The sequence below is a fragment of the Balearica regulorum genome, chromosome 2, assembly GCF_011004875.1.
Source record: "Balearica regulorum gibbericeps isolate bBalReg1 chromosome 2, bBalReg1.pri, whole genome shotgun sequence".
Classification (NCBI taxonomy): Eukaryota; Metazoa; Chordata; class Aves; order Gruiformes; family Gruidae; genus Balearica; species Balearica regulorum.
In genome coordinates, this window is record NC_046185.1 from 72491845 (window position 1) to 72515434 (window position 23590).

At 50.2% G+C, this 23590-nt stretch overlaps 1 protein-coding gene across 4 annotated transcripts in view; it reads left to right on the forward strand.

The window, feature by feature from the left end:
* EPB41L4B (erythrocyte membrane protein band 4.1 like 4B) overlaps positions 1–23590 on the forward strand; it is a 196230-nt gene that overhangs the window by 63171 nt on the left and 109469 nt on the right. For all 4 annotated transcript variants that reach the window (XM_075744687.1, XM_075744688.1, XM_075744689.1 and 1 more), the window contains exon 3: positions 22771–22813. In XM_075744687.1, coding sequence (XP_075600802.1) covers positions 22771–22813 — 43 coding nt within the window. The remainder of the gene's footprint in view (positions 1–22770; positions 22814–23590) is intronic.

Sequence of the window (23590 nt, forward strand, 5' to 3'; positions counted from 1 at the left end):
TTCATGAAAAGAGGAACCTTTCACTGGAGTGCACACTAGAGCTGAGTCAGTCCAACTGCGGAGGTGAACAAAAAAGGACCTTACTGTCTCCTGCTAACAGTGGTCATGGTGTCTCTAGGGAGACAGGGTGAATTGCGGAGGTGACACAGGACAGCTGAGCACCTAGTACTGCTAGTTCATAGAAGCATATTTGCAATAGTCATGAACATTTTATAACTTGCAGTAGTATGTGTAGGGGTCCTTGATTGCAAAAGGTAGATGTGTGGAAGTGCATACAGTGAGATTTTTACAAGATCCAGCTGAAACTAGTAACTGCATTTAAGAGGTTGCTTACATCATGTAGTGATGGAATCTGGATGCTGCACACCAGACTTCTTGATTGAATGTGTCAGCTTATTTAAAAGAAAAAAACAAACCACAAAACCCAGTGCTGTGACAAGGCCAAAGCTTTTAGGAGCTGTTCTGTATTGAAACTGTGATAAGAGGTACCCTCGGCCACATTCTTTTATGCATTTATTCAGAGGCTGTTTGCATACTAGAAATGGTAAGAACTGGTTTCATGAAGGGTTCATGCAAAATATTGCATTACAAAATGTTCTCTTGCTTTGGAATTATTTCTGGCATCATGGTAATTGCACGTGTGACTCGCCTGTGCTTTTTGTGGTTCCCTCAACTGGCTATTTTGTAGGCCTTGAGCATTTTAACTTGATCTCATCCTGTGCTTTTCCTGTGGCCAGGTAGGGTTCTCTTCCTGGCTGCTTATTGCCTCTAGAAAAGCACCAAGAAAACATTCTGCATCTGGGCCTCAACAGACTGTGATTAGAAGACAAGACTCCTGCAATAGGGACTAATCTGTTGCTCAGGGGGTTTCTTGTGCTCTAAACAGGCATGAAACAGAGACATCTCTGTGGCCTTTGAGATACATGTAATCATTATGACTTTTGAGGTCCTTCCTGATTATTACATACTAGGGTACTTCTTCAGCCTACAGACCACAAGGTACCGTGGTCTGTTTGTAAGGTCTTTACAAAAGTAACCTCAGGAAAAACCAAAGTTACTGTCAGCAGCTTTCAATTTACTGTACACAAGTTTTCAACTCCAATGGAACATTTTTAGGAGCTTGCTTTGTGAAAGATTGAAAATTGCTGGCATACTGCTAGTACTTTTCTTGCATCTCAGGAACAGAACACCTTTTTCTTCCAAATACTGCTTGTGTTTAAATATTTTTCGTAGCGTACATGTGTAACATCAGTACTAGCAGCTGTTGCAGTATTTTGGGGTTTTAATTTCCAGGGAGGTTACCTCTATTCATGATACCAGCCAGATGTTAGTAGTATATTTGGGAACTTCCTACTCTAGGAATGTGACAGAAATTGTTTACAGCTGATGTCATCTTAATTACCTACAATTCTAATGTCATTATTAATGCCAGTAGCAATCCACTAGTGGACCCCAGAAACTTTCTTTCAGTGCAATTACAGATTTCTCCATAGTGAACATACTCCTGTGGAAAAGCCTTGTGTGCGTTTGTCATTTATGGAAACTTAGAAGTAGTTGTCAGATGAGGAAAAAAAAATGCTGTAAAACAAAATAAACTCCTTGTTAGATCATGAGGTTACCAACAATACTGGGAAGTGGGAGTAGTGTGAGTGGAGTAATGTCCTGGTTTTCGGCTAGGCCAGAGTTAATTTTCACAAGAAGCTGGGACGATGGGACAGAGCCAGGACAGGTGACCCAAAGCGGCCAAAGGAGTATTCCATACCATATGACATCATGGTCAGCAAATAAAGGGGGCTGTCCGGGGATGAGCAGCGGCTGGGGGATGGGCTGGGTGTCCGGTCATTGGGTGAGCAAATTGCATGGTGTGTCACCCGCTTTGTATATTCTTTTATAAGCATTCTAGTTGTTCATTTCCTTTTCCTTTGCTGTCCCAGTAAACTGTCCTGGTCCCAACCCACGAGTTCCACCTTTTTCTTCTGGTTCTCCTCCCCATCGCACCGGGCTGGGGCTAAACCAGGGCAGCTGTAAAGGCAGGACAGCTGATGGGGATGTCCCTTGGCATCTGGGGAAGGCAGCAGCTCGATGGAAGCCAGGCCCTCTCCTCTCCTCCCCTCTCCCTCGGGGCTTGGTGCAGAAGAGATGGCAGCTCTTCAGGAGGGGCGGTGGTGGGGGGATGGGGAAAGAAGGGCCCACGCAGCCCTTGACAATCAACAAAAGAACTGTTTATTAGTGGGAGATGTCGCAGGCAAGCCTGCGGGATGTCCGTAGAGTTTGTCTTCTCCCAGCTAACGTTGGGGTGCGGAGGCTGGGCTGTCGGTAGGGAGCCGGCCAGGCGCTCCTGCGTCACCGTTGGTGCGATCCCACGGAAGGAGCCAGGGTGCACTGGTTTAGGGCCAGGTCATCACTGGGCAGGTGGATCCACTTCCATTGGTTTGTCTTGGTCTTGAGGTGGATCCACCTCCATGGGCTCCACGCTGTTGTCTGGCAGATTGGCAGCCACTGTCCTCTTCAGTGGGCTGACATGCCGGGGCCTCCTACCATCCTCTTGCAGGTAGACACGCCTGGACTCCCCGCCGTTCCCTGCTGGGCCTACAGCCACGCGCAGCGTGCCCTTGATCCCAGAAGGAAGGTTGCTTGCGCTCGTGCCAGGAGGGCTGATGTTCCTCCTGGGCCTCCTACCATCCTCTCGCAGGTAGACACGCCTGGACTCCCCGCCGTTCCCTGCTGGGCCTACAGCCACGCGCAGCGTGCCCTTGATCCCAGAAGGAAGGTTGCTCGCGCTCGTGCCAGGAGGGCTGATGTTCCTCCTGGGCCTCCTACCATCCTCTCGCAGGTAGACACGCCTGGACTCCCCGCCGTTCCCTGCTGGGCCTACAGCCACGCGCAGCGTGCCCTTGGTCCCAGAAGGAAGGTTGCTCGCGCTCGTGCCGGGAGGGCTGATGTTCCTCCTCCTCGGCCGCCGCCTCCGCTGATGGCGCTTTCTCCTCCTGGGAGGCGCCTTCGTGGCCTGCGCTTGCAGGAACCGCTTCTGTGGCGTCCCACTGCAAGGTGGGCAGCCGCTCGCCTCGCTGCTCCGGCTCCTCTTCCCACCAAGCATGCTCGGCATCTGGGGGCCTCAAAGCTCAGCGAACTGTGGGCCAGCTGCAGGGGCCCCTGCTTTTATAGGTGGCTGCCACTGTGATGTCGATTGTTTGTGATGGTGGCTGATGCGTGTGGCCAAATATGGCGTTTGGGGGAGGGGGGGGCGCCTGTGGCCTGGAAGATACCCAAACGTAGGAGAAGGCGGAGGGTCGTGAGTGCTGAGGGCCCCTTTCTTGGGGCTGGCTCCCACCTGCCATATTGCTTGCCCAAGAGAAAGGCAGCCCCTTGGGCACAGGGACCGCCCTCCACCTCCCTTTGTGTGCCCGGAGATAGTGCTCTTCAAGGATGTCCACATAACTGTCCGTTATTCATGTGTAGTTTACCTGGAATATATATATGTATATCTCTTTCCATTGGTGTTGAGCAGTGCTTACACAGAGCCAAGGCCTTTCCTGCTTCTCACATCACCCCACCAGTGAGTAGGCCGGGGGTGCACAAGAAGCTGGGAGGGGACACAGGTGATCCACACTAGCCAAAGGGATATTCCATGCATTATGACATCATGGATCTCAGGTCCACTCCAACTGAAAGAGGGATACTGGCAACAGGTGAAGAGGTTCGAGAGAGTTGGTACTGAGGCACAGCTCCTCTTAGCATTCTGACTGCTGGTGCTGGGCTGGATGTTCAAAGGGAGCGTTCCTTCTACACATCATGCAACTGATGCTACGTGGAGTCAGTGGGTTGCACTGATCACACAACGGGCTAGAATAGGAAACCCTAATCACCCAGAAATTCTGGAAGTGGTCACGGTCTGGCCAGAAGGCAAAGATTTTGGGACATTGCCAGAGGAGGAGGTTGACATGTGCTGAAGAGGCCCCACCATGTAATAAACTGCCGGAAAATGAGAAGCCGTAGGCCCTGTTCACTGTCGGGTCCTGTCGCATTGTGTGAAAGCATGGGACGTGGAGTGCTGCTGTGTGGAGTCCTACAGGACGAGTTGCAGAAGCTGCTGAAGGAGAAGGTGAATCCAGCCAGTTTGTGGAAGTGAAAGCCATCCAGCTGGCTCCAGACATTGCTGATTGAGAAAAGTGGCCAATGCTCTACCTCTATACTGACTCATGGTTGGTGGCCAATGTCCTGTGGGGGTGGTTGCAGCAATGGAAGCAGAGCAACCGGCAGCGCAGAGGCAAACCCCTCTGGGCTGCGGAATTATGGGAAGACATTGCTGCCCGGCTAGAGAAGCTGGTTGTAAAAGTGAGTCACGTAGATGCCCACGTACCCCAGGGTCAGGCCATGGAGGAACATCCAAACCACCAGCAGGTGGATCAGGCTGCTCAGATTGAAGTGGCTCAGGTGGATTTGGACTGGCAGCTGAACTGGGTGAATTATTTATGACTGGGTAGGCCCATGACACCTGAAGCCATGAAGGAAGAGGTGCAACATGTAGATGGGCTCGTGATCAAGGGGTGGACTTGACCATGGGCGCGATCTCACAGGTTATTCATGAATGTGAAACATGCGCTGCAAAGCAGCAAGGCAAGTGGTTAAAGCCTCCGTGGTATGGAGGCTGATGGCTGACATATAAATGTGGGGAGGCCTGGCAGATTGATTACATCACACTCCCACAAACCGCCAAGGCAAGCGCTATGTACTTACAATGGTGGAAACAACCACCGGGTGGCTGGAAACGTATCCCGTGCCCCATGCCACTGCCCGGAACACTGTCCTGGGCCTTGAAGAGCAAGTCTTGTGGCAACGCAGCAGCCCAGAAAGAATTGACTCAGACAACGGGACTCATTTCCGAAACAACCTCATAGGCACCCGGGCCAAAGGGCGCGGCATTGAGCGGGTGCATCACATCCCCTGTCACGCACCAGTCTCTGGGAAAATCGAACGATACAACGGACTGTTAAAGACTACTCTGAGAGCAGTGGGTGGTGGGACCTTCAAACATTGCGACACACGTTTAGCAAAGGCCACCTGGTTAGTTAACAGTAGCGGGTCTACCAATCGAGCTGGCCCTGCCCAGTCAAAACTGCCATGTACTGTAGAAGGGGATAAAGTCCCTGTAGTGTGCGCGAAGAACACGTTGGGCAAGACAGTCTGGGTTACTCCTGCTTCAGGCAAAGGCAAACACATCTGTGGGATTGCTTTTGCTCAAGGACCTGGGGGCGCTTGGTGGGTGATGCGGAAGGATGGGGAAGTCCGATGTGTACCTCAAGGGGATTTGATTTTGGGTGAGAATAGCCACCAGTAAATTAAATTGCATGATGTTAAGCGCTGAATAGCCCTGCCATTGTATGTCACCACTACTACAATTGCTGTGTGCTGTATCAAGGGTATCACAGTAAGAATCACCCAGACTAATGAAGGATGAACTTTGATGAAACTGAGCAAAGCGCAGCGATGATGGAACTAGAACTGACTGCAGCAACTGGTGCCCAGCAGCTTCCTTGAAAATCAGCACCTTCAACCTGCAGACCACAAGCCCATACTTGTGCCAGATACACCAGCCGTGAGCCCCGGATGCAGCATGCGACAATCCCACACCACACGCCATTGCTCCTGCCCTGGGAGACTGTCATGACAGATGGAGCCTAATGTCATGGATTAAATGAACTCAATGGACATTGTAGAGGGATGGCCTATAGACTAATGATATCTGTGCACGTATACATAAATATAAAATGATAGGGAAAGTGGTGGTGATTAATTGGAAAGTGTAGGATCTGGGCATGACATAGCTGGTCTACGGTAAGGGGTGGGTAATGTCCTGGTTTTCGGCTGGGCTAGAGTTAATTTTCACAAGAAGCTGGGACGATGGGACAGAGCCAGGACAGGTGACCCAAAGCGGCCAAAGGAGTATTCCATACCATATGACATCATGGTCAGCAAATAAAGGGGGCTGTCCGGGGATGAGCAGCGGCTGGGGGATGGGCTGGGTGTCCGGTCATTGGGTGAGCAAATTGCATGGTGTGTCACCCGCTTTGTATATTCTTTTATAAGCATTCTAGTTGTTCATTTCCTTTTCCTTTGCTGTCCCAGTAAACTGTCCTGGTCCCAACCCACGAGTTCCACCTTTTTCTTCTGGTTCTCCTCCCCATCGCACCGGGCTGGGGCTAAACCAGGGCAGCTGTAAAGGCAGGACAGCTGATGGGGATGTCCCTTGGCATCTGGGGAAGGCAGCAGCTCGATGGAAGCCAGGCCCTCTCCTCTCCTCCCCTCTCCCTCGGGGCTTGGTGCAGAAGAGATGGCAGCTCTTCAGGAGGGGCGGTGGTGGGGGGATGGGGAAAGAAGGGCCCACGCAGCCCTTGACAATCAACAAAAGAACTGTTTATTAGTGGGAGATGTCGCAGGCAAGCCTGCGGGATGTCCGTAGAGTTTGTCTTCTCCCAGCTAACGTTGGGGTGCGGAGGCTGGGCTGTCGGTAGGGAGCCGGCCAGGCGCTCCTGCGTCACCGTTGGTGCGATCCCACGGAAGGAGCCAGGGTGCACTGGTTTAGGGCCAGGTCATCACTGGGCAGGTGGATCCACTTCCATTGGTTTGTCTTGGTCTTGAGGTGGATCCACCTCCATGGGCTCCACGCTGTTGTCTGGCAGATTGGCAGCCACTGTCCTCTTCAGTGGGCTGACATGCCGGGGCCTCCTACCATCCTCTTGCAGGTAGACACGCCTGGACTCCCCGCCGTTCCCTGCTGGGCCTACAGCCACGCGCAGCGTGCCCTTGATCCCAGAAGGAAGGTTGCTTGCGCTCGTGCCAGGAGGGCTGATGTTCCTCCTGGGCCTCCTACCATCCTCTCGCAGGTAGACACGCCTGGACTCCCCGCCGTTCCCTGCTGGGCCTACAGCCACGCGCAGCGTGCCCTTGATCCCAGAAGGAAGGTTGCTCGCGCTCGTGCCAGGAGGGCTGATGTTCCTCCTGGGCCTCCTACCATCCTCTCGCAGGTAGACACGCCTGGACTCCCCGCCGTTCCCTGCTGGGCCTACAGCCACGCGCAGCGTGCCCTTGATCCCAGAAGGAAGGTTGCTCGCGCTCGTGCCGGGAGGGCTGATGTTCCTCCTCCTCGGCCGCCGCCTCCGCTGATGGCGCTTTCTCCTCCTGGGAGGCGCCTTCGTGGCCTGCGCTTGCAGGAACCGCTTCTGTGGCGTCCCACTGCAAGGTGGGCAGCCGCTCGCCTCGCTGCTCCGGCTCCTCTTCCCACCAAGCATGCTCGGCATCTGGGGGCCTCAAAGCTCAGCGAACTGTGGGCCAGCTGCAGGGGCCCCTGCTTTTATAGGTGGCTGCCACTGTGATGTCGATTGTTTGTGATGGTGGCTGATGCGTGTGGCCAAATATGGCGTTTGGGGGAGGGGGGGGCGCCTGTGGCCTGGAAGATACCCAAACGTAGGAGAAGGCGGAGGGTCGTGAGTGCTGAGGGCCCCTTTCTTGGGGCTGGCTCCCACCTGCCATATTGCTTGCCCAAGAGAAAGGCAGCCCCTTGGGCACAGGGACCGCCCTCCACCTCCCTTTGTGTGCCCGGAGATAGTGCTCTTCAAGGATGTCCACATAACTGTCCGTTATTCATGTGTAGTTTACCTGGAATATATATATGTATATCTCTTTCCATTGGTGTTGAGCAGTGCTTACACAGAGCCAAGGCCTTTCCTGCTTCTCACATCACCCCACCAGTGAGTAGGCCGGGGGTGCACAAGAAGCTGGGAGGGGACACAGGTGATCCACACTAGCCAAAGGGATATTCCATGCATTATGACATCATGGATCTCAGGTCCACTCCAACTGAAAGAGGGATACTGGCAACAGGTGAAGAGGTTCGAGAGAGTTGGTACTGAGGCACAGCTCCTCTTAGCATTCTGACTGCTGGTGCTGGGCTGGATGTTCAAAGGGAGCGTTCCTTCTACACATCATGCAACTGATGCTACGTGGAGTCAGTGGGTTGCACTGATCACACAACGGGCTAGAATAGGAAACCCTAATCACCCAGAAATTCTGGAAGTGGTCACGGACTGGCCAGAAGGCAAAGATTTTGGGACATTGCCAGAGGAGGAGGTTGACATGTGCTGAAGAGGCCCCACCATGTAATAAACTGCCGGAAAATGAGAAGCCGTAGGCCCTGTTCACTGTCGGGTCCTGTTGCATTGTGTGAAAGCATGGGACGTGGAGTGCTGCTGTGTGGAGTCCTACAGGACGAGTTGCAGAAGCTGCTGAAGGAGAAGGTGAATCCAGCCAGTTTGTGGAAGTGAAAGCCATCCAGCTGGCTCCAGACATTGCTGATTGAGAAAAGTGGCCAATGCTCTACCTCTATACTGACTCATGGTTGGTGGCCAATGTCCTGTGGGGGTGGTTGCAGCAATGGAAGCAGAGCAACCGGCAGCGCAGAGGCAAACCCCTCTGGGCTGCGGAATTATGGGAAGACATTGCTGCCCGGCTAGAGAAGCTGGTTGTAAAAGTGAGTCACGTAGATGCCCACGTACCCCAGGGTCAGGCCATGGAGGAACATCCAAACCACCAGCAGGTGGATCAGGCTGCTCAGATTGAAGTGGCTCAGGTGGATTTGGACTGGCAGCTGAACTGGGTGAATTATTTATGACTGGGTAGGCCCATGACACCTGAAGCCATGAAGGAAGAGGTGCAACATGTAGATGGGCTCGTGATCAAGGGGTGGACTTGACCATGGGCGCGATCTCACAGGTTATTCATGAATGTGAAACATGCGCTGCAAAGCAGCAAGGCAAGTGGTTAAAGCCTCCGTGGTATGGAGGCTGATGGCTGACATATAAATGTGGGGAGGCCTGGCAGATTGATTACATCACACTCCCACAAACCGCCAAGGCAAGCGCTATGTACTTACAATGGTGGAAACAACCACCGGGTGGCTGGAAACGTATCCCGTGCCCCATGCCACTGCCCGGAACACTGTCCTGGGCCTTGAAGAGCAAGTCTTGTGGCAACGCAGCAGCCCAGAAAGAATTGACTCAGACAACGGGACTCATTTCCGAAACAACCTCATAGGCACCCGGGCCAAAGGGCGCGGCATTGAGCGGGTGCATCACATCCCCTGTCACGCACCAGTCTCTGGGAAAATCGAACGATACAACGGACTGTTAAAGACTACTCTGAGAGCAGTGGGTGGTGGGACCTTCAAACATTGCGACACACGTTTAGCAAAGGCCACCTGGTTAGTTAACAGTAGCGGGTCTACCAATCGAGCTGGCCCTGCCCAGTCAAAACTGCCATGTACTGTAGAAGGGGATAAAGTCCCTGTAGTGTGCGCGAAGAACACGTTGGGCAAGACAGTCTGGGTTACTCCTGCTTCAGGCAAAGGCAAACACATCTGTGGGATTGCTTTTGCTCAAGGACCTGGGGGCGCTTGGTGGGTGATGCGGAAGGATGGGGAAGTCCGATGTGTACCTCAAGGGGATTTGATTTTGGGTGAGAATAGCCACCAGTAAATTAAATTGCATGATGTTAAGCGCTGAATAGCCCTGCCATTGTATGTCACCACTACTACAATTGCTGTGTGCTGTATCAAGGGTATCACAGTAAGAATCACCCAGACTAATGAAGGATGAACTTTGATGAAACTGAGCAAAGCGCAGCGATGATGGAACTAGAACTGACTGCAGCAACTGGTGCCCAGCAGCTTCCTTGAAAATCAGCACCTTCAACCTGCAGACCACAAGCCCATACTTGTGCCAGATACACCAGCCGTGAGCCCCGGATGCAGCATGCGACAATCCCACACCACACGCCATTGCTCCTGCCCTGGGAGACTGTCATGACAGATGGAGCCTAATGTCATGGATTAAATGAACTCAATGGACATTGTAGAGGGATGGCCTATAGACTAATGATATCTGTGCACGTATACATAAATATAAAATGATAGGGAAAGTGGTGGTGATTAATTGGAAAGTGTAGGATCTGGGCATGACATAGCTGGTCTACGGTAAGGGGTGGGTAATGTCCTGGTTTTCGGCTGGGCTAGAGTTAATTTTCACAAGAAGCTGGGACGATGGGACAGAGCCAGGACAGGTGACCCAAAGCGGCCAAAGGAGTATTCCATACCATATGACATCATGGTCAGCAAATAAAGGGGGCTGTCCGGGGATGAGCAGCGGCTGGGGGATGGGCTGGGTGTCCGGTCATTGGGTGAGCAAATTGCATGGTGTGTCACCCGCTTTGTATATTCTTTTATAAGCATTCTAGTTGTTCATTTCCTTTTCCTTTGCTGTCCCAGTAAACTGTCCTGGTCCCAACCCACGAGTTCCACCTTTTTCTTCTGGTTCTCCTCCCCATCGCACCGGGCTGGGGCTAAACCAGGGCAGCTGTAAAGGCAGGACAGCTGATGGGGATGTCCCTTGGCATCTGGGGAAGGCAGCAGCTCGATGGAAGCCAGGCCCTCTCCTCTCCTCCCCTCTCCCTCGGGGCTTGGTGCAGAAGAGATGGCAGCTCTTCAGGAGGGGCGGTGGTGGGGGGATGGGGAAAGAAGGGCCCACGCAGCCCTTGACAATCAACAAAAGAACTGTTTATTAGTGGGAGATGTCGCAGGCAAGCCTGCGGGATGTCCGTAGAGTTTGTCTTCTCCCAGCTAACGTTGGGGTGCGGAGGCTGGGCTGTCGGTAGGGAGCCGGCCAGGCGCTCCTGCGTCACCGTTGGTGCGATCCCACGGAAGGAGCCAGGGTGCACTGGTTTAGGGCCAGGTCATCACTGGGCAGGTGGATCCACTTCCATTGGTTTGTCTTGGTCTTGAGGTGGATCCACCTCCATGGGCTCCACGCTGTTGTCTGGCAGATTGGCAGCCACTGTCCTCTTCAGTGGGCTGACATGCCGGGGCCTCCTACCATCCTCTTGCAGGTAGACACGCCTGGACTCCCCGCCGTTCCCTGCTGGGCCTACAGCCACGCGCAGCGTGCCCTTGATCCCAGAAGGAAGGTTGCTTGCGCTCGTGCCAGGAGGGCTGATGTTCCTCCTGGGCCTCCTACCATCCTCTCGCAGGTAGACACGCCTGGACTCCCCGCCGTTCCCTGCTGGGCCTACAGCCACGCGCAGCGTGCCCTTGGTCCCAGAAGGAAGGTTGCTCGCGCTCGTGCCGGGAGGGCTGATGTTCCTCCTCCTCGGCCGCCGCCTCCGCTGATGGCGCTTTCTCCTCCTGGGAGGCGCCTTCGTGGCCTGCGCTTGCAGGAACCGCTTCTGTGGCGTCCCACTGCAAGGTGGGCAGCCGCTCGCCTCGCTGCTCCGGCTCCTCTTCCCACCAAGCATGCTCGGCATCTGGGGGCCTCAAAGCTCAGCGAACTGTGGGCCAGCTGCAGGGGCCCCTGCTTTTATAGGTGGCTGCCACTGTGATGTCGATTGTTTGTGATGGTGGCTGATGCGTGTGGCCAAATATGGCGTTTGGGGGAGGGGGGGGCGCCTGTGGCCTGGAAGATACCCAAACGTAGGAGAAGGCGGAGGGTCGTGAGTGCTGAGGGCCCCTTTCTTGGGGCTGGCTCCCACCTGCCATATTGCTTGCCCAAGAGAAAGGCAGCCCCTTGGGCACAGGGACCGCCCTCCACCTCCCTTTGTGTGCCCGGAGATAGTGCTCTTCAAGGATGTCCACATAACTGTCCGTTATTCATGTGTAGTTTACCTGGAATATATATATGTATATCTCTTTCCATTGGTGTTGAGCAGTGCTTACACAGAGCCAAGGCCTTTCCTGCTTCTCACATCACCCCACCAGTGAGTAGGCCGGGGGTGCACAAGAAGCTGGGAGGGGACACAGGTGATCCACACTAGCCAAAGGGATATTCCATGCATTATGACATCATGGATCTCAGGTCCACTCCAACTGAAAGAGGGATACTGGCAACAGGTGAAGAGGTTCGAGAGAGTTGGTACTGAGGCACAGCTCCTCTTAGCATTCTGACTGCTGGTGCTGGGCTGGATGTTCAAAGGGAGCGTTCCTTCTACACATCATGCAACTGATGCTACGTGGAGTCAGTGGGTTGCACTGATCACACAACGGGCTAGAATAGGAAACCCTAATCACCCAGAAATTCTGGAAGTGGTCACGGACTGGCCAGAAGGCAAAGATTTTGGGACATTGCCAGAGGAGGAGGTTGACATGTGCTGAAGAGGCCCCACCATGTAATAAACTGCCGGAAAATGAGAAGCCGTAGGCCCTGTTCACTGTCGGGTCCTGTTGCATTGTGTGAAAGCATGGGACGTGGAGTGCTGCTGTGTGGAGTCCTACAGGACGAGTTGCAGAAGCTGCTGAAGGAGAAGGTGAATCCAGCCAGTTTGTGGAAGTGAAAGCCATCCAGCTGGCTCCAGACATTGCTGATTGAGAAAAGTGGCCAATGCTCTACCTCTATACTGACTCATGGTTGGTGGCCAATGTCCTGTGGGGGTGGTTGCAGCAATGGAAGCAGAGCAACCGGCAGCGCAGAGGCAAACCCCTCTGGGCTGCGGAATTATGGGAAGACATTGCTGCCCGGCTAGAGAAGCTGGTTGTAAAAGTGAGTCACGTAGATGCCCACGTACCCCAGGGTCAGGCCATGGAGGAACATCCAAACCACCAGCAGGTGGATCAGGCTGCTCAGATTGAAGTGGCTCAGGTGGATTTGGACTGGCAGCTGAACTGGGTGAATTATTTATGACTGGGTAGGCCCATGACACCTGAAGCCATGAAGGAAGAGGTGCAACATGTAGATGGGCTCGTGATCAAGGGGTGGACTTGACCATGGGCGCGATCTCACAGGTTATTCATGAATGTGAAACATGCGCTGCAAAGCAGCAAGGCAAGTGGTTAAAGCCTCCGTGGTATGGAGGCTGATGGCTGACATATAAATGTGGGGAGGCCTGGCAGATTGATTACATCACACTCCCACAAACCGCCAAGGCAAGCGCTATGTACTTACAATGGTGGAAACAACCACCGGGTGGCTGGAAACGTATCCCGTGCCCCATGCCACTGCCCGGAACACTGTCCTGGGCCTTGAAGAGCAAGTCTTGTGGCAACGCAGCAGCCCAGAAAGAATTGACTCAGACAACGGGACTCATTTCCGAAACAACCTCATAGGCACCCGGGCCAAAGGGCGCGGCATTGAGCGGGTGCATCACATCCCCTGTCACGCACCAGTCTCTGGGAAAATCGAACGATACAACGGACTGTTAAAGACTACTCTGAGAGCAGTGGGTGGTGGGACCTTCAAACATTGCGACACACGTTTAGCAAAGGCCACCTGGTTAGTTAACAGTAGCGGGTCTACCAATCGAGCTGGCCCTGCCCAGTCAAAACTGCCATGTACTGTAGAAGGGGATAAAGTCCCTGTAGTGTGCGCGAAGAACACGTTGGCCAAGACAGTCTGGGTTACTCCTGCTTCAGGCAAAGGCAAACACATCTGTGGGATTGCTTTTGCTCAAGGACCTGGGGGCGCTTGGTGGGTGATGCGGAAGGATGGGGAAGTCCGATGTGTACCTCAAGGGGATTTGATTTTGGGTGAGAATAGCCACCAGTAAATTAAATTGCATGATGTTAAGCGCTGAATAGCCCTGCCATTGTATGTCACCACTACTACAATTGCTGTGTGCTGTATCAAGGGTATCACAGTAAGAATCACCCAGACTAATGAAGGATGAACTTTGATGAAACTGAGCAAAGCGCAGCGATGATGGAACTAGAACTGACTGCAGCAACTGGTGCCCAGCAGCTTCCTTGAAAATCAGCACCTTCAACCTGCAGACCACAAGCCCATACTTGTGCCAGATACACCAGCCGTGAGCCCCGGATGCAGCATGCGACAATCCCACACCACACGCCATTGCTCCTGCCCTGGGAGACTGTCATGACAGATGGAGCCTAATGTCATGGATTAAATGAACTCAATGGACATTGTAGAGGGATGGCCTATAGACTAATGATATCTGTGCACGTATACATAAATATAAAATGATAGGGAAAGTGGTGGTGATTAATTGGAAAGTGTAGGATCTGGGCATGACATAGCTGGTCTACGGTAAGGGGTGGGTAATGTCCTGGTTTTCGGCTGGGCTAGAGTTAATTTTCACAAGAAGCTGGGACGATGGGACAGAGCCAGGACAGGTGACCCAAAGCGGCCAAAGGAGTATTCCATACCATATGACATCATGGTCAGCAAATAAAGGGGGCTGTCCGGGGATGAGCAGCGGCTGGGGGATGGGCTGGGTGTCCGGTCATTGGGTGAGCAAATTGCATGGTGTGTCACCCGCTTTGTATATTCTTTTATAAGCATTCTAGTTGTTCATTTCCTTTTCCTTTGCTGTCCCAGTAAACTGTCCTGGTCCCAACCCACGAGTTCCACCTTTTTCTTCTGGTTCTCCTCCCCATCGCACCGGGCTGGGGCTAAACCAGGGCAGCTGTAAAGGCAGGACAGCTGATGGGGATGTCCCTTGGCATCTGGGGAAGGCAGCAGCTCGATGGAAGCCAGGCCCTCTCCTCTCCTCCCCTCTCCCTCGGGGCTTGGTGCAGAAGAGATGGCAGCTCTTCAGGAGGGGCGGTGGTGGGGGGATGGGGAAAGAAGGGCCCACGCAGCCCTTGACAATCAACAAAAGAACTGTTTATTAGTGGGAGATGTCGCAGGCAAGCCTGCGGGATGTCCGTAGAGTTTGTCTTCTCCCAGCTAACGTTGGGGTGCGGAGGCTGGGCTGTCGGTAGGGAGCCGGCCAGGCGCTCCTGCGTCACCGTTGGTGCGATCCCACGGAAGGAGCCAGGGTGCACTGGTTTAGGGCCAGGTCATCACTGGGCAGGTGGATCCACTTCCATTGGTTTGTCTTGGTCTTGAGGTGGATCCACCTCCATGGGCTCCACGCTGTTGTCTGGCAGATTGGCAGCCACTGTCCTCTTCAGTGGGCTGACATGCCGGGGCCTCCTACCATCCTCTTGCAGGTAGACACGCCTGGACTCCCCGCCGTTCCCTGCTGGGCCTACAGCCACGCGCAGCGTGCCCTTGATCCCAGAAGGAAGGTTGCTTGCGCTCGTGCCAGGAGGGCTGATGTTCCTCCTGGGCCTCCTACCATCCTCTTGCAGGTAGACACGCCTGGACTCCCCGCCGTTCCCTGCTGGGCCTACAGCCACGCGCAGCGTGCCCTTGATCCCAGAAGGAAGGTTGCTCGCGCTCGTGCCAGGAGGGCTGATGTTCCTCCTGGGCCTCCTACCATCCTCTCGCAGGTAGACACGCCTGGACTCCCCGCCGTTCCCTGCTGGGCCTACAGCCACGCGCAGCGTGCCCTTGATCCCAGAAGGAAGGTTGCTCGCGCTCGTGCCGGGAGGGCTGATGTTCCTCCTCCTCGGCCGCCGCCTCCGCTGATGGCGCTTTCTCCTCCTGGGAGGCGCCTTCGTGGCCTGCGCTTGCAGGAACCGCTTCTGTGGCGTCCCACTGCAAGGTGGGCAGCCGCTCGCCTCGCTGCTCCGGCTCCTCTTCCCACCAAGCATGCTCGGCATCTGGGGGCCTCAAAGCTCAGCGAACTGTGGGCCAGCTGCAGGGGCCCCTGCTTTTATAGGTGGCTGCCACTGTGATGTCGATTGTTTGTGATGGTGGCTGATGCGTGTGGCCAAATATGGCGTTTGGGGGAGGGGGGGGCGCCTGTGGCCTGGAAGATACCCAAACGTAGGAGAAGGCGGAGGGTCGTGAGTGCTGAGGGCCCCTTTCTTGGGGCTGGCTCCCACCTGCCATATTGCTTGCCCAAGAGAAAGGCAGCCCCTTGGGCACAGGGACCGCCCTCCACCTCCCTTTGTGTGCCCGGAGATAGTGCTCTTCAAGGATGTCCACATAACTGTCCGTTATTGAGCAGTGCTTACACAGAGCCAAGGCCTTTTCTGCTTCTCACATCACCCCACCAGTGAGTAGGCCGGGGGTGCACAAGAAGCTGGGAGGGGACACAGGTGATCCACACTAGCCAAAGGGATATTCCATGCCTTATGACATCATGGATCTGAGGTCCACTCCACTCCAACTGAAAGAGAGATACTGGCAACAGATGAAGAGGTTCGAGATAGTTGGTACTGAGGCACAGCTCTTCTTAGCATTCTGACTGCTGGTGCTGGGCTGGATGTTCAAAGGGAGTGTTCCTTCTACACATCATGCAACTGATGCACACACCGTGCCTTGGTGGACTGACGCCCATGCGCTTCTTACATCACCCCACCAGCAAGTAGGCTGGTGGTGCGCAAGAAGCTGGGAGGGGACACAGCCAGGAGAGCTGACCCCAGCAGACCAAATGCCATGCCATATGACGTCATTATCAGCACATACAGCTGAGGGAAGAAGAATGAAGGAAGGGATGACGTTTGGAGTGACAGTTTTTGTCTTCCCAAGTAACCGTTATGTATGATTGGGCCCTTCTTTCCTGGAGATGGCTGAACACGTGCCTTCTCATAGGAAGTGTTTAATGAATTCCTTGTCTAGCTTTGCTAGTGCATGCACCTTTTGCTTTTCCTATTAAACTGTCTTTATCTTCAACCCACCTCTTTTCTCATTTTCACTCTTCCAGTTCCCTCCCTCATCCCACCGGGGGGGTCTGAGTGAGTGGCTGCTTGTGGCTCAGCTACTGGCTGGGGTTAAACCACAACTGAGACACAGAATTCCAGATCCAGTCACCAAAGGGCCAAATAAGAGAGGAAGAAAGCATTTTTACTAGGCTTTTTTTGTTAAGTTTATTGGTCCACGTTTTTGTTGTTGTTTATTGCCCACTCTTGAAAAAGACTCCCAATGAAGTAGCTAGAAGGAACCTTAAGTGTGAAATCCAGCACTTCTTCCTGGCAGAACTACTCCAAATGTATTGGGTTTGCTGCAAGGTTTTGATAGCAGTGGGCCTCTAGGAGTTGCTTCTAACAGAAGATGCCAGAAGCTGTGCCAGTGTTGGACAGAGCCAGTTCCAACCAGTTCTAAGACAGTACGTGGAGGACCCCATGCTGGAGCAGGCAGATGTGCCTGAAAGAGGCTGTGACTGTGGAGAACCCACACTGGAGTAAGATCCTCGCAGGACCTGTGACCCCTATGAGGGACCCACACTGGAGCAGTCTGTTCCTGAAGGACTGCACCCCGTGGAAGGGACGCACGCTGGAGCAGTTGTTGAAGAACTGCAGCCCGTGGGAAGGACTCACATTGGAGAAGTTGATGGAGGACTGTCTCCCATGGGAGGAACCCCACGCTGGAGCAGGGACAGAGAGTGAGGAGTCCTCCCTCTGAGGAGGAAGGAGCGGCAGAGACAACGTGTGATCAACTGACCACAACCCCCGTTCCCCATCCCCCTGTGCCGCTCGAGGGGAGGAGGTAGAGAAATCAGGAGTGAAGTTGAGCCCAGGAAGAAGGGTGGGATGGGGGGAGGTTTTTTAAGATTTGTTCTTATTTCTCATTATCCTACTCCAGTTTGATTGGTAGTAACTTAAATTAATTTTCCCAAGTTGAGTCTGTTTTGCCTGAGACAGTAATTGGTGAGTGATCTCTCCCTGTCCTTATCTCGACCCACGAGTCTGTCGCCATATTTACTCCCCCTGTCCATTTGAAGGAGGGGAGTGATAGAGCAGCTTGGTGGGCACCTGACGGACAGCCACGATCAAACCACCACACCAGAGCAAAAGCTGTCTCTCTAACTTCTTTGCTTGATATTTTGCTATTCATTGTCCACTACCGCAGAGGGTCTGGCTTCATCGTCAACCACCCCTTGGGTAGGTGTCTTGTCCTTGCACAGAAAAACTGCCACCTCCAGCCCTCCCCCCCCTCCCCACCCTTGGGGCTCAGCCTGTAATTTGGGAGTGCTCTAATCGTCCGTGTTGATCTTGCAGAATCCTTATTTAAATAATTTACCCAGCCAGTTTAGGAATACCTTTCTGTGTCTCAGCTCTGTCTCTGCAGTTTGCAGTCATTAGTAACCCTGCGGAGGTGCATTATGTCCCATCACCCTGCTTCCTATTGAAAATACTAACCCGTATCACTCCTGGTGTTCATTAAATCTTGAGTTGTATCTGAGCAGTTTATCTAAAAGCAGTTTTTCTCTGCATCTACATTTTCAAGAGGAATATAACTTTCTAGGATGGATCAACTTACAAGAAACTTACATGAGTGTAAATAACAATCTTACCGTTTTAAGCTGTGAACTCTTGGGAGCTTCTGTTGTTTCTAAGTATATGTTTGTGTAGTCCTTGAGTTTCTGCATGACCCCAATTCTCATTTTGTTTTCTGTTACTACCGTAATAATATTTAAAAGCTGACCTTCAGAAGAAAAGAGGAAAGGGCTTTTTCTCTTTTGTTGCTTTTTAACTTTATATAGAGAGAGAAGTCCCTAGACTGTGGTTTGGTGGGTAAGGGTTTAATTGACTTGATTCTGGTGATTCCTTCCTCCAGTTTTTCTCCTCTCTGCTTTAGAAGGCTGTGTGGCTGATGGCAGACAGCTTGGTAGGATTCAGGTGCCTAAGAAATCAGACAGCAAGAAGACAATTGAAGGGATAATTGACTTTCGGGTTTAAAGGTGCCAGCTTTTGTTTAGTACACCTTCTTTTCTTAACCTGAGCATTTGGCACAGTTTTCCCTCCTGTACCTCCAGGTAAGGCTTGAGAAAGCATTTAAGCATTATTTTTTAGAGAGCAAATAAAACTTCTAGTAAGAATGGGCTTTCTCTTGCTGATAGTTAAGTATATAAATAAGCATAAGGGAAAACAGTCTATGCAAGATGTTCTTTATGCATTTTAAACTAGCAAAGCAAGCCAACCAAAAAGAGTCAAATGCATTTTTTTTCCTTTTCAGGTCATATTTGGGGGCTGTATAGATCAAGATAGGGATTTTTCATTCTTTTAGGAAGCAAGTAGAGAGGCAGTGGAATTTGCAGAGTTCAGGTGTGTGATGGGTTTGTGTCAACCTGTGGTATTCTCCCTTTCGGTCTTCCTTTGGCAGTCACTGTGGTCCTAATGTAGACTGCTCCAGTAGCTATAGTTTATCTGCTGTATCTTGACATAAATACATCCTTCCCTTGCTGCATGACTGTTTTGAGCAAATATTGGTTGCTACCACTTATGAAGTGTTGAAGTACTTATTTTTTCCTGTTCGGTTAGATAAAGTGAGTGATCAACACGAGAGCATACTGAGATAAATATGAGTTTCTGGTATTTTAAGAAATCTTTTTAAAAAATGGGGTTTCTTTCATGTAGAATTGATTGGGGTGTGTTTTCAGCACATGAATCCCAATCAGTGACTACTGTTTTATGTCAGTTAATACCATAGAAAACCTTATTCATTTGGCAAAGCAGAGAAATTATACTGGGATTGAACAAGTTAATCCAGCATTTGAACTTCCAGTTTGCCTGACAGAATTAAAGGAGCGACCTCATGGCTCTCTGCAGCTTCCTGAGGAGGGGAAATGGAGAAAGGAGAAGCTGATCTCTTCTGCCTGGGATCCAGTGACAGGATGCGTGGGAATGGTTCAAAGCTGCACCAGGAGAGATTTAGACTGACCTTTAGGAAACATTTCTTTACTGAGAGTGTGGTCAAACAACGGAACAGGGTTCCTAGAGAGGTGGTCCATGCCTGGCCAAGCCTGTCAGTGTTTAAGAGGCATTTGGACAATGTCCTTGATAACATGAAGTGGTCATGCAGTTGGACTAGATGGCCATTGTAGGTCCCTTCCAACTGTTCTGTTCTGTTCTGTTCCATTCCATTCCATTCCATAGTAATCATAGAATCTTGATTACCTGCAGTTTGACCAGATTTGGGTTTTTTTTTTTCCCTTACTGTGGGCAAAGTAGCTTAGACACTGTCTTCCTATCGTAACACAGTCCTAAACTAATTAATCCATTTCCTCCTCTTTGCTCTGCACTGATACTTCTGAGACCAGACCGGATATGGGGGATGTGGCATTATATAGGTGAAATGACAAATGACTGTGGTAAGCCTCAGTCCTACACCGAGAGATCCACGGTTAAATTTCATTGGTGAGGTCAGATCCTGAAATGATGTACAGTTGTTTAGCCAGAGTGCAAGATAGGCAGAGCTACAGTCATAGGTGCTGAAAGAGCAAAAGTCCCCTCTGGTTTTATTCAGCTTCCTAGTGAAACTTCAGTATTCATTGCTTTCACTTTCCTGTTCTTGCATCATCAAGCAGTATGTAGCCAAGCCCAATCATTTTTTTTTTACTTTAGCTAGAATGCTATGAAATCTTCAACTCAGTTTTTGGAGGCTTTCTTCTCGTTCATTGACAAGAGTTTTTGATGTCACTTTCTACACCTTCAAGGTGTTCAAGACTTCAGAGTTCTCACTTGTAGCCTTCATTGCCCCACAAGACAAGACTAGCTTTTCTTGACACAAATGTTGTGTTCCTGCTTACAACAACTGTCTAGACAATTTAGGTGAAAGGGAGGAAGAGGATGGCAAAATGTTTTGAGCTCAGAGGGACATTTGGAAAGCTGGTGTGATTTCCAGTGGGAAGATGCCCTCCAACTTTATCTGAGGCAAAGGAGTGTGGAAATTCAGCCTGATTTTCACAGAAGTTGCACAAAATACCTGACTTTAAGATTGGTGTTTGTTCACAAATCTGCATGAAGACTGCCAGGCCTGGAAACTCTGGGCCAGTAATACTGCCAGTCCATGTACTACCTCTTCATTTTTATTTTGTGATCTGTGTGGCCACATCACACACAGCCATGAGGTGCAATGTGGGATGGAGGTAAAACAGCAGCTCATTCTTGCTTCTGAACAGAGATGAGTTTAATGCTTGCTGTGTTTTATCTCCTGGAGCAGTCTGCCTCTGGCTGCTTGGGTACGGAGAATGAGTGATAGTTTGCTGTCTAGGCCATGTTTAATGTTCTGTGCAAGCAGTTCCTTGTCTTGTTAGTTATTTTTAAACCTTCTTTAAAGTATTTACACTTACAAATAATCACTTTGAAACTCGCTGTTATTTGAGTTTTAATACACCCAGAACACCACATTCCAAGATTGGGACTATCAGCTGTTATTTCATTGGGAATTATTGTAGTTCAGGCTATGCGGTGCTTATTTCTGAACATGATACTAACATGAGCCACAGATGAAAAGTTATTGGAGGATTTTTGCCTGTAGTATAGATATTATTCATGTTTGATTTTATTAACCAGAAGCAAACCTTTTCTTTTAATGGAATCAATATGTTTGTGAGTGGTTTATCTTTAGCCAAAATAAATATTGAGGAGAAAGACATTTTTGTAACTAGGTATTTGAAGCATAAAAAATTAATCTGCCCTGGAGATGTAAAAGTTATAGACTTGTATAATTTCAGTAAAAAAAGAAAAGTTTCGATGTTGATATTTTTTCCATATCAAAAATTTGAAATTTCACAAAGCTTCTGTGAACTGCTGTGGTTTCTGGTGTAATTCTTCATAAGAGAGCAAAGTGGAGACAGAATATATTACTTGCAGCTCTAAGGAATGTACTTATATGAGCTGCTGTAATGTTTTATTTCCACTCTGGTAGCGATTTCTCAGATTGTAAGGGTGGATTCCTTGGCAGCCTCACCTAAGGGAATCTAGCACGTCTCATGCAAATAAAAGCACCTTCAGAATAATTGCTCCATTTCTCTCTCTCCTTTGTTCGTGAGATTTATTTACCTCAAGGGTTGTAAGTTGCCAGACTTTGAATCTATACGCTTCTATACCTGTGATAAATAAATTTTTGCCTTGGCTTAGGACATGCTTAGTAAATAAATACAAGCATTACTATCCAACAAATAATTTTTCACATTTATTTAGTCATGGTAACGCAGTGTTAGTGGAATGATAAGTAGTCATTCCATAAGTAGAGATTCTTCTTTTACTGAAAGCATGAATGCTTTAACAGGGAGGAAGGAAGAGGTTTTTTCTCCTAAGATTTTGTTCCATAGTACCTTGTTTATTATTTTAGAATAAATGTATACATAAAGATAGAAAAACATGTGTTTCAAGGAAGTCCAAATACTGTTTTATTACCTTGTGCAACTGGACCATTTACATGGGGTTGCTTCAAATCAGATTGCAGCCTTGTGTAGGACATTGCACAGAGACAGTCAAAGATTTAAGCTAAATTTACACCAGAGAGTGTTTATTGCTACTCTTCTGTAGGTGCAACTTGCACTGACGAGAGATTGCATAAACTTTGCTGGGAAGCATACTTTTTTGTGATCGTAGTCGCATCTATTCAAGATCTTTTGTCATTAGTTTAAAAAGGGGAGGGGGGCATGCATCAATGTTTCCCAGATGCTTTTGGTGAGCGTTAAGTCTTCATCCTTATCTTGAAAAAACTTGGCTGTGGAGCAATGGAAGGCAGGACAGTACAGGATCTGGAGAGTCTCCATCAAACAGAGGAGTTGAAATGAGAATGAAACCCAGGGGTTTGGCCTGCTTGTCCTCAGGGGCACTTGGGCAAAAGTTAAACCTGGGGACAAAAGGGTGTTTTCCTGACACAACACCGCTTTGTGGCTTTGGATTTTGAGGTTTCCTCTCTGGAAGAGTGAAACTTCCCAGGCAGTACTGATGCATTTATAAGTCAACCTTTCCCCCATGAAAGAAGGTAAGTTGGTAAATGTGCAAATAAACACTTTGGCAAATGTGTAGAAGTTTAGCAAATTAATATGGCAATATTTCCTTTTAAGATATTTTTATCTGTTAAATTTTACTGTCATTTCTTTTTGTGTCAACAAAATCTTGAAATGGAACTGCTTTTCTTTTTTTAGCACTGGTTGGACCATTCGAAATTCATTAAGAAGCAAATAAAAAGTAAGTACCATGTCTCTACCTGTTTATTTACCTGTTACTTCCTTAAGAATTTGAACTTGGAGTATTTGAACGTGAATGTGAATGTTTAAATATGGCCTTTAATGGAATACATATTTCTTAGGAAATAGATTTAATTTAATGGCTAATTGGCTGACTATATCATGTCTAAATGCAGGAGCACTTACAAGCAATACACCAGCCTTCAGTAGCCCTGGTTAAACATGGTTGTTTGGGGCAGAGGAGGTTGCCAGGTAGTTTCAGTCTGATCTGTGAAATCAGGTTGCCTGGACACAGATCGCAGTTTCTGTTGCTGCTCCTGATCTAGAACAGATTTCGTGGTGGGGTTTTGGGGTTAGTTTTTTTTCAGATTTCATTGTGTAATGGTTAACCTCTTTTTTTAATAAATAAAACTAGCAGAAATACCAGCTGGTTTATCAAATGGGAGTTTTGGGTAGAGGGGTTGGGTTTGGCCACTGAGTTTTTTGTGGAAATTGGCTAAGGCAGGCAAGTTGCTCCTGGATGTCCAAGAATCTGGTTGCAGGCTTAGGTACAGTACAGCATTGGCACTAATGTGTTTTGTTAATATACTGCAGTTGGCAACAGCCATAGGCCGACCAATAATACTGCTTCTGTGAGATTAAAATAAAGCATTTTGCAAGGAAATTGTTGACCCCCCCCTTGCAGGACCTCACAGAGATGGCTCTTGATTGCCTCAGTGGTGCTTTGCCTTTATTTCTGATAAGTATCCAAATATCTAGATGATTTTTGTAAATGGTG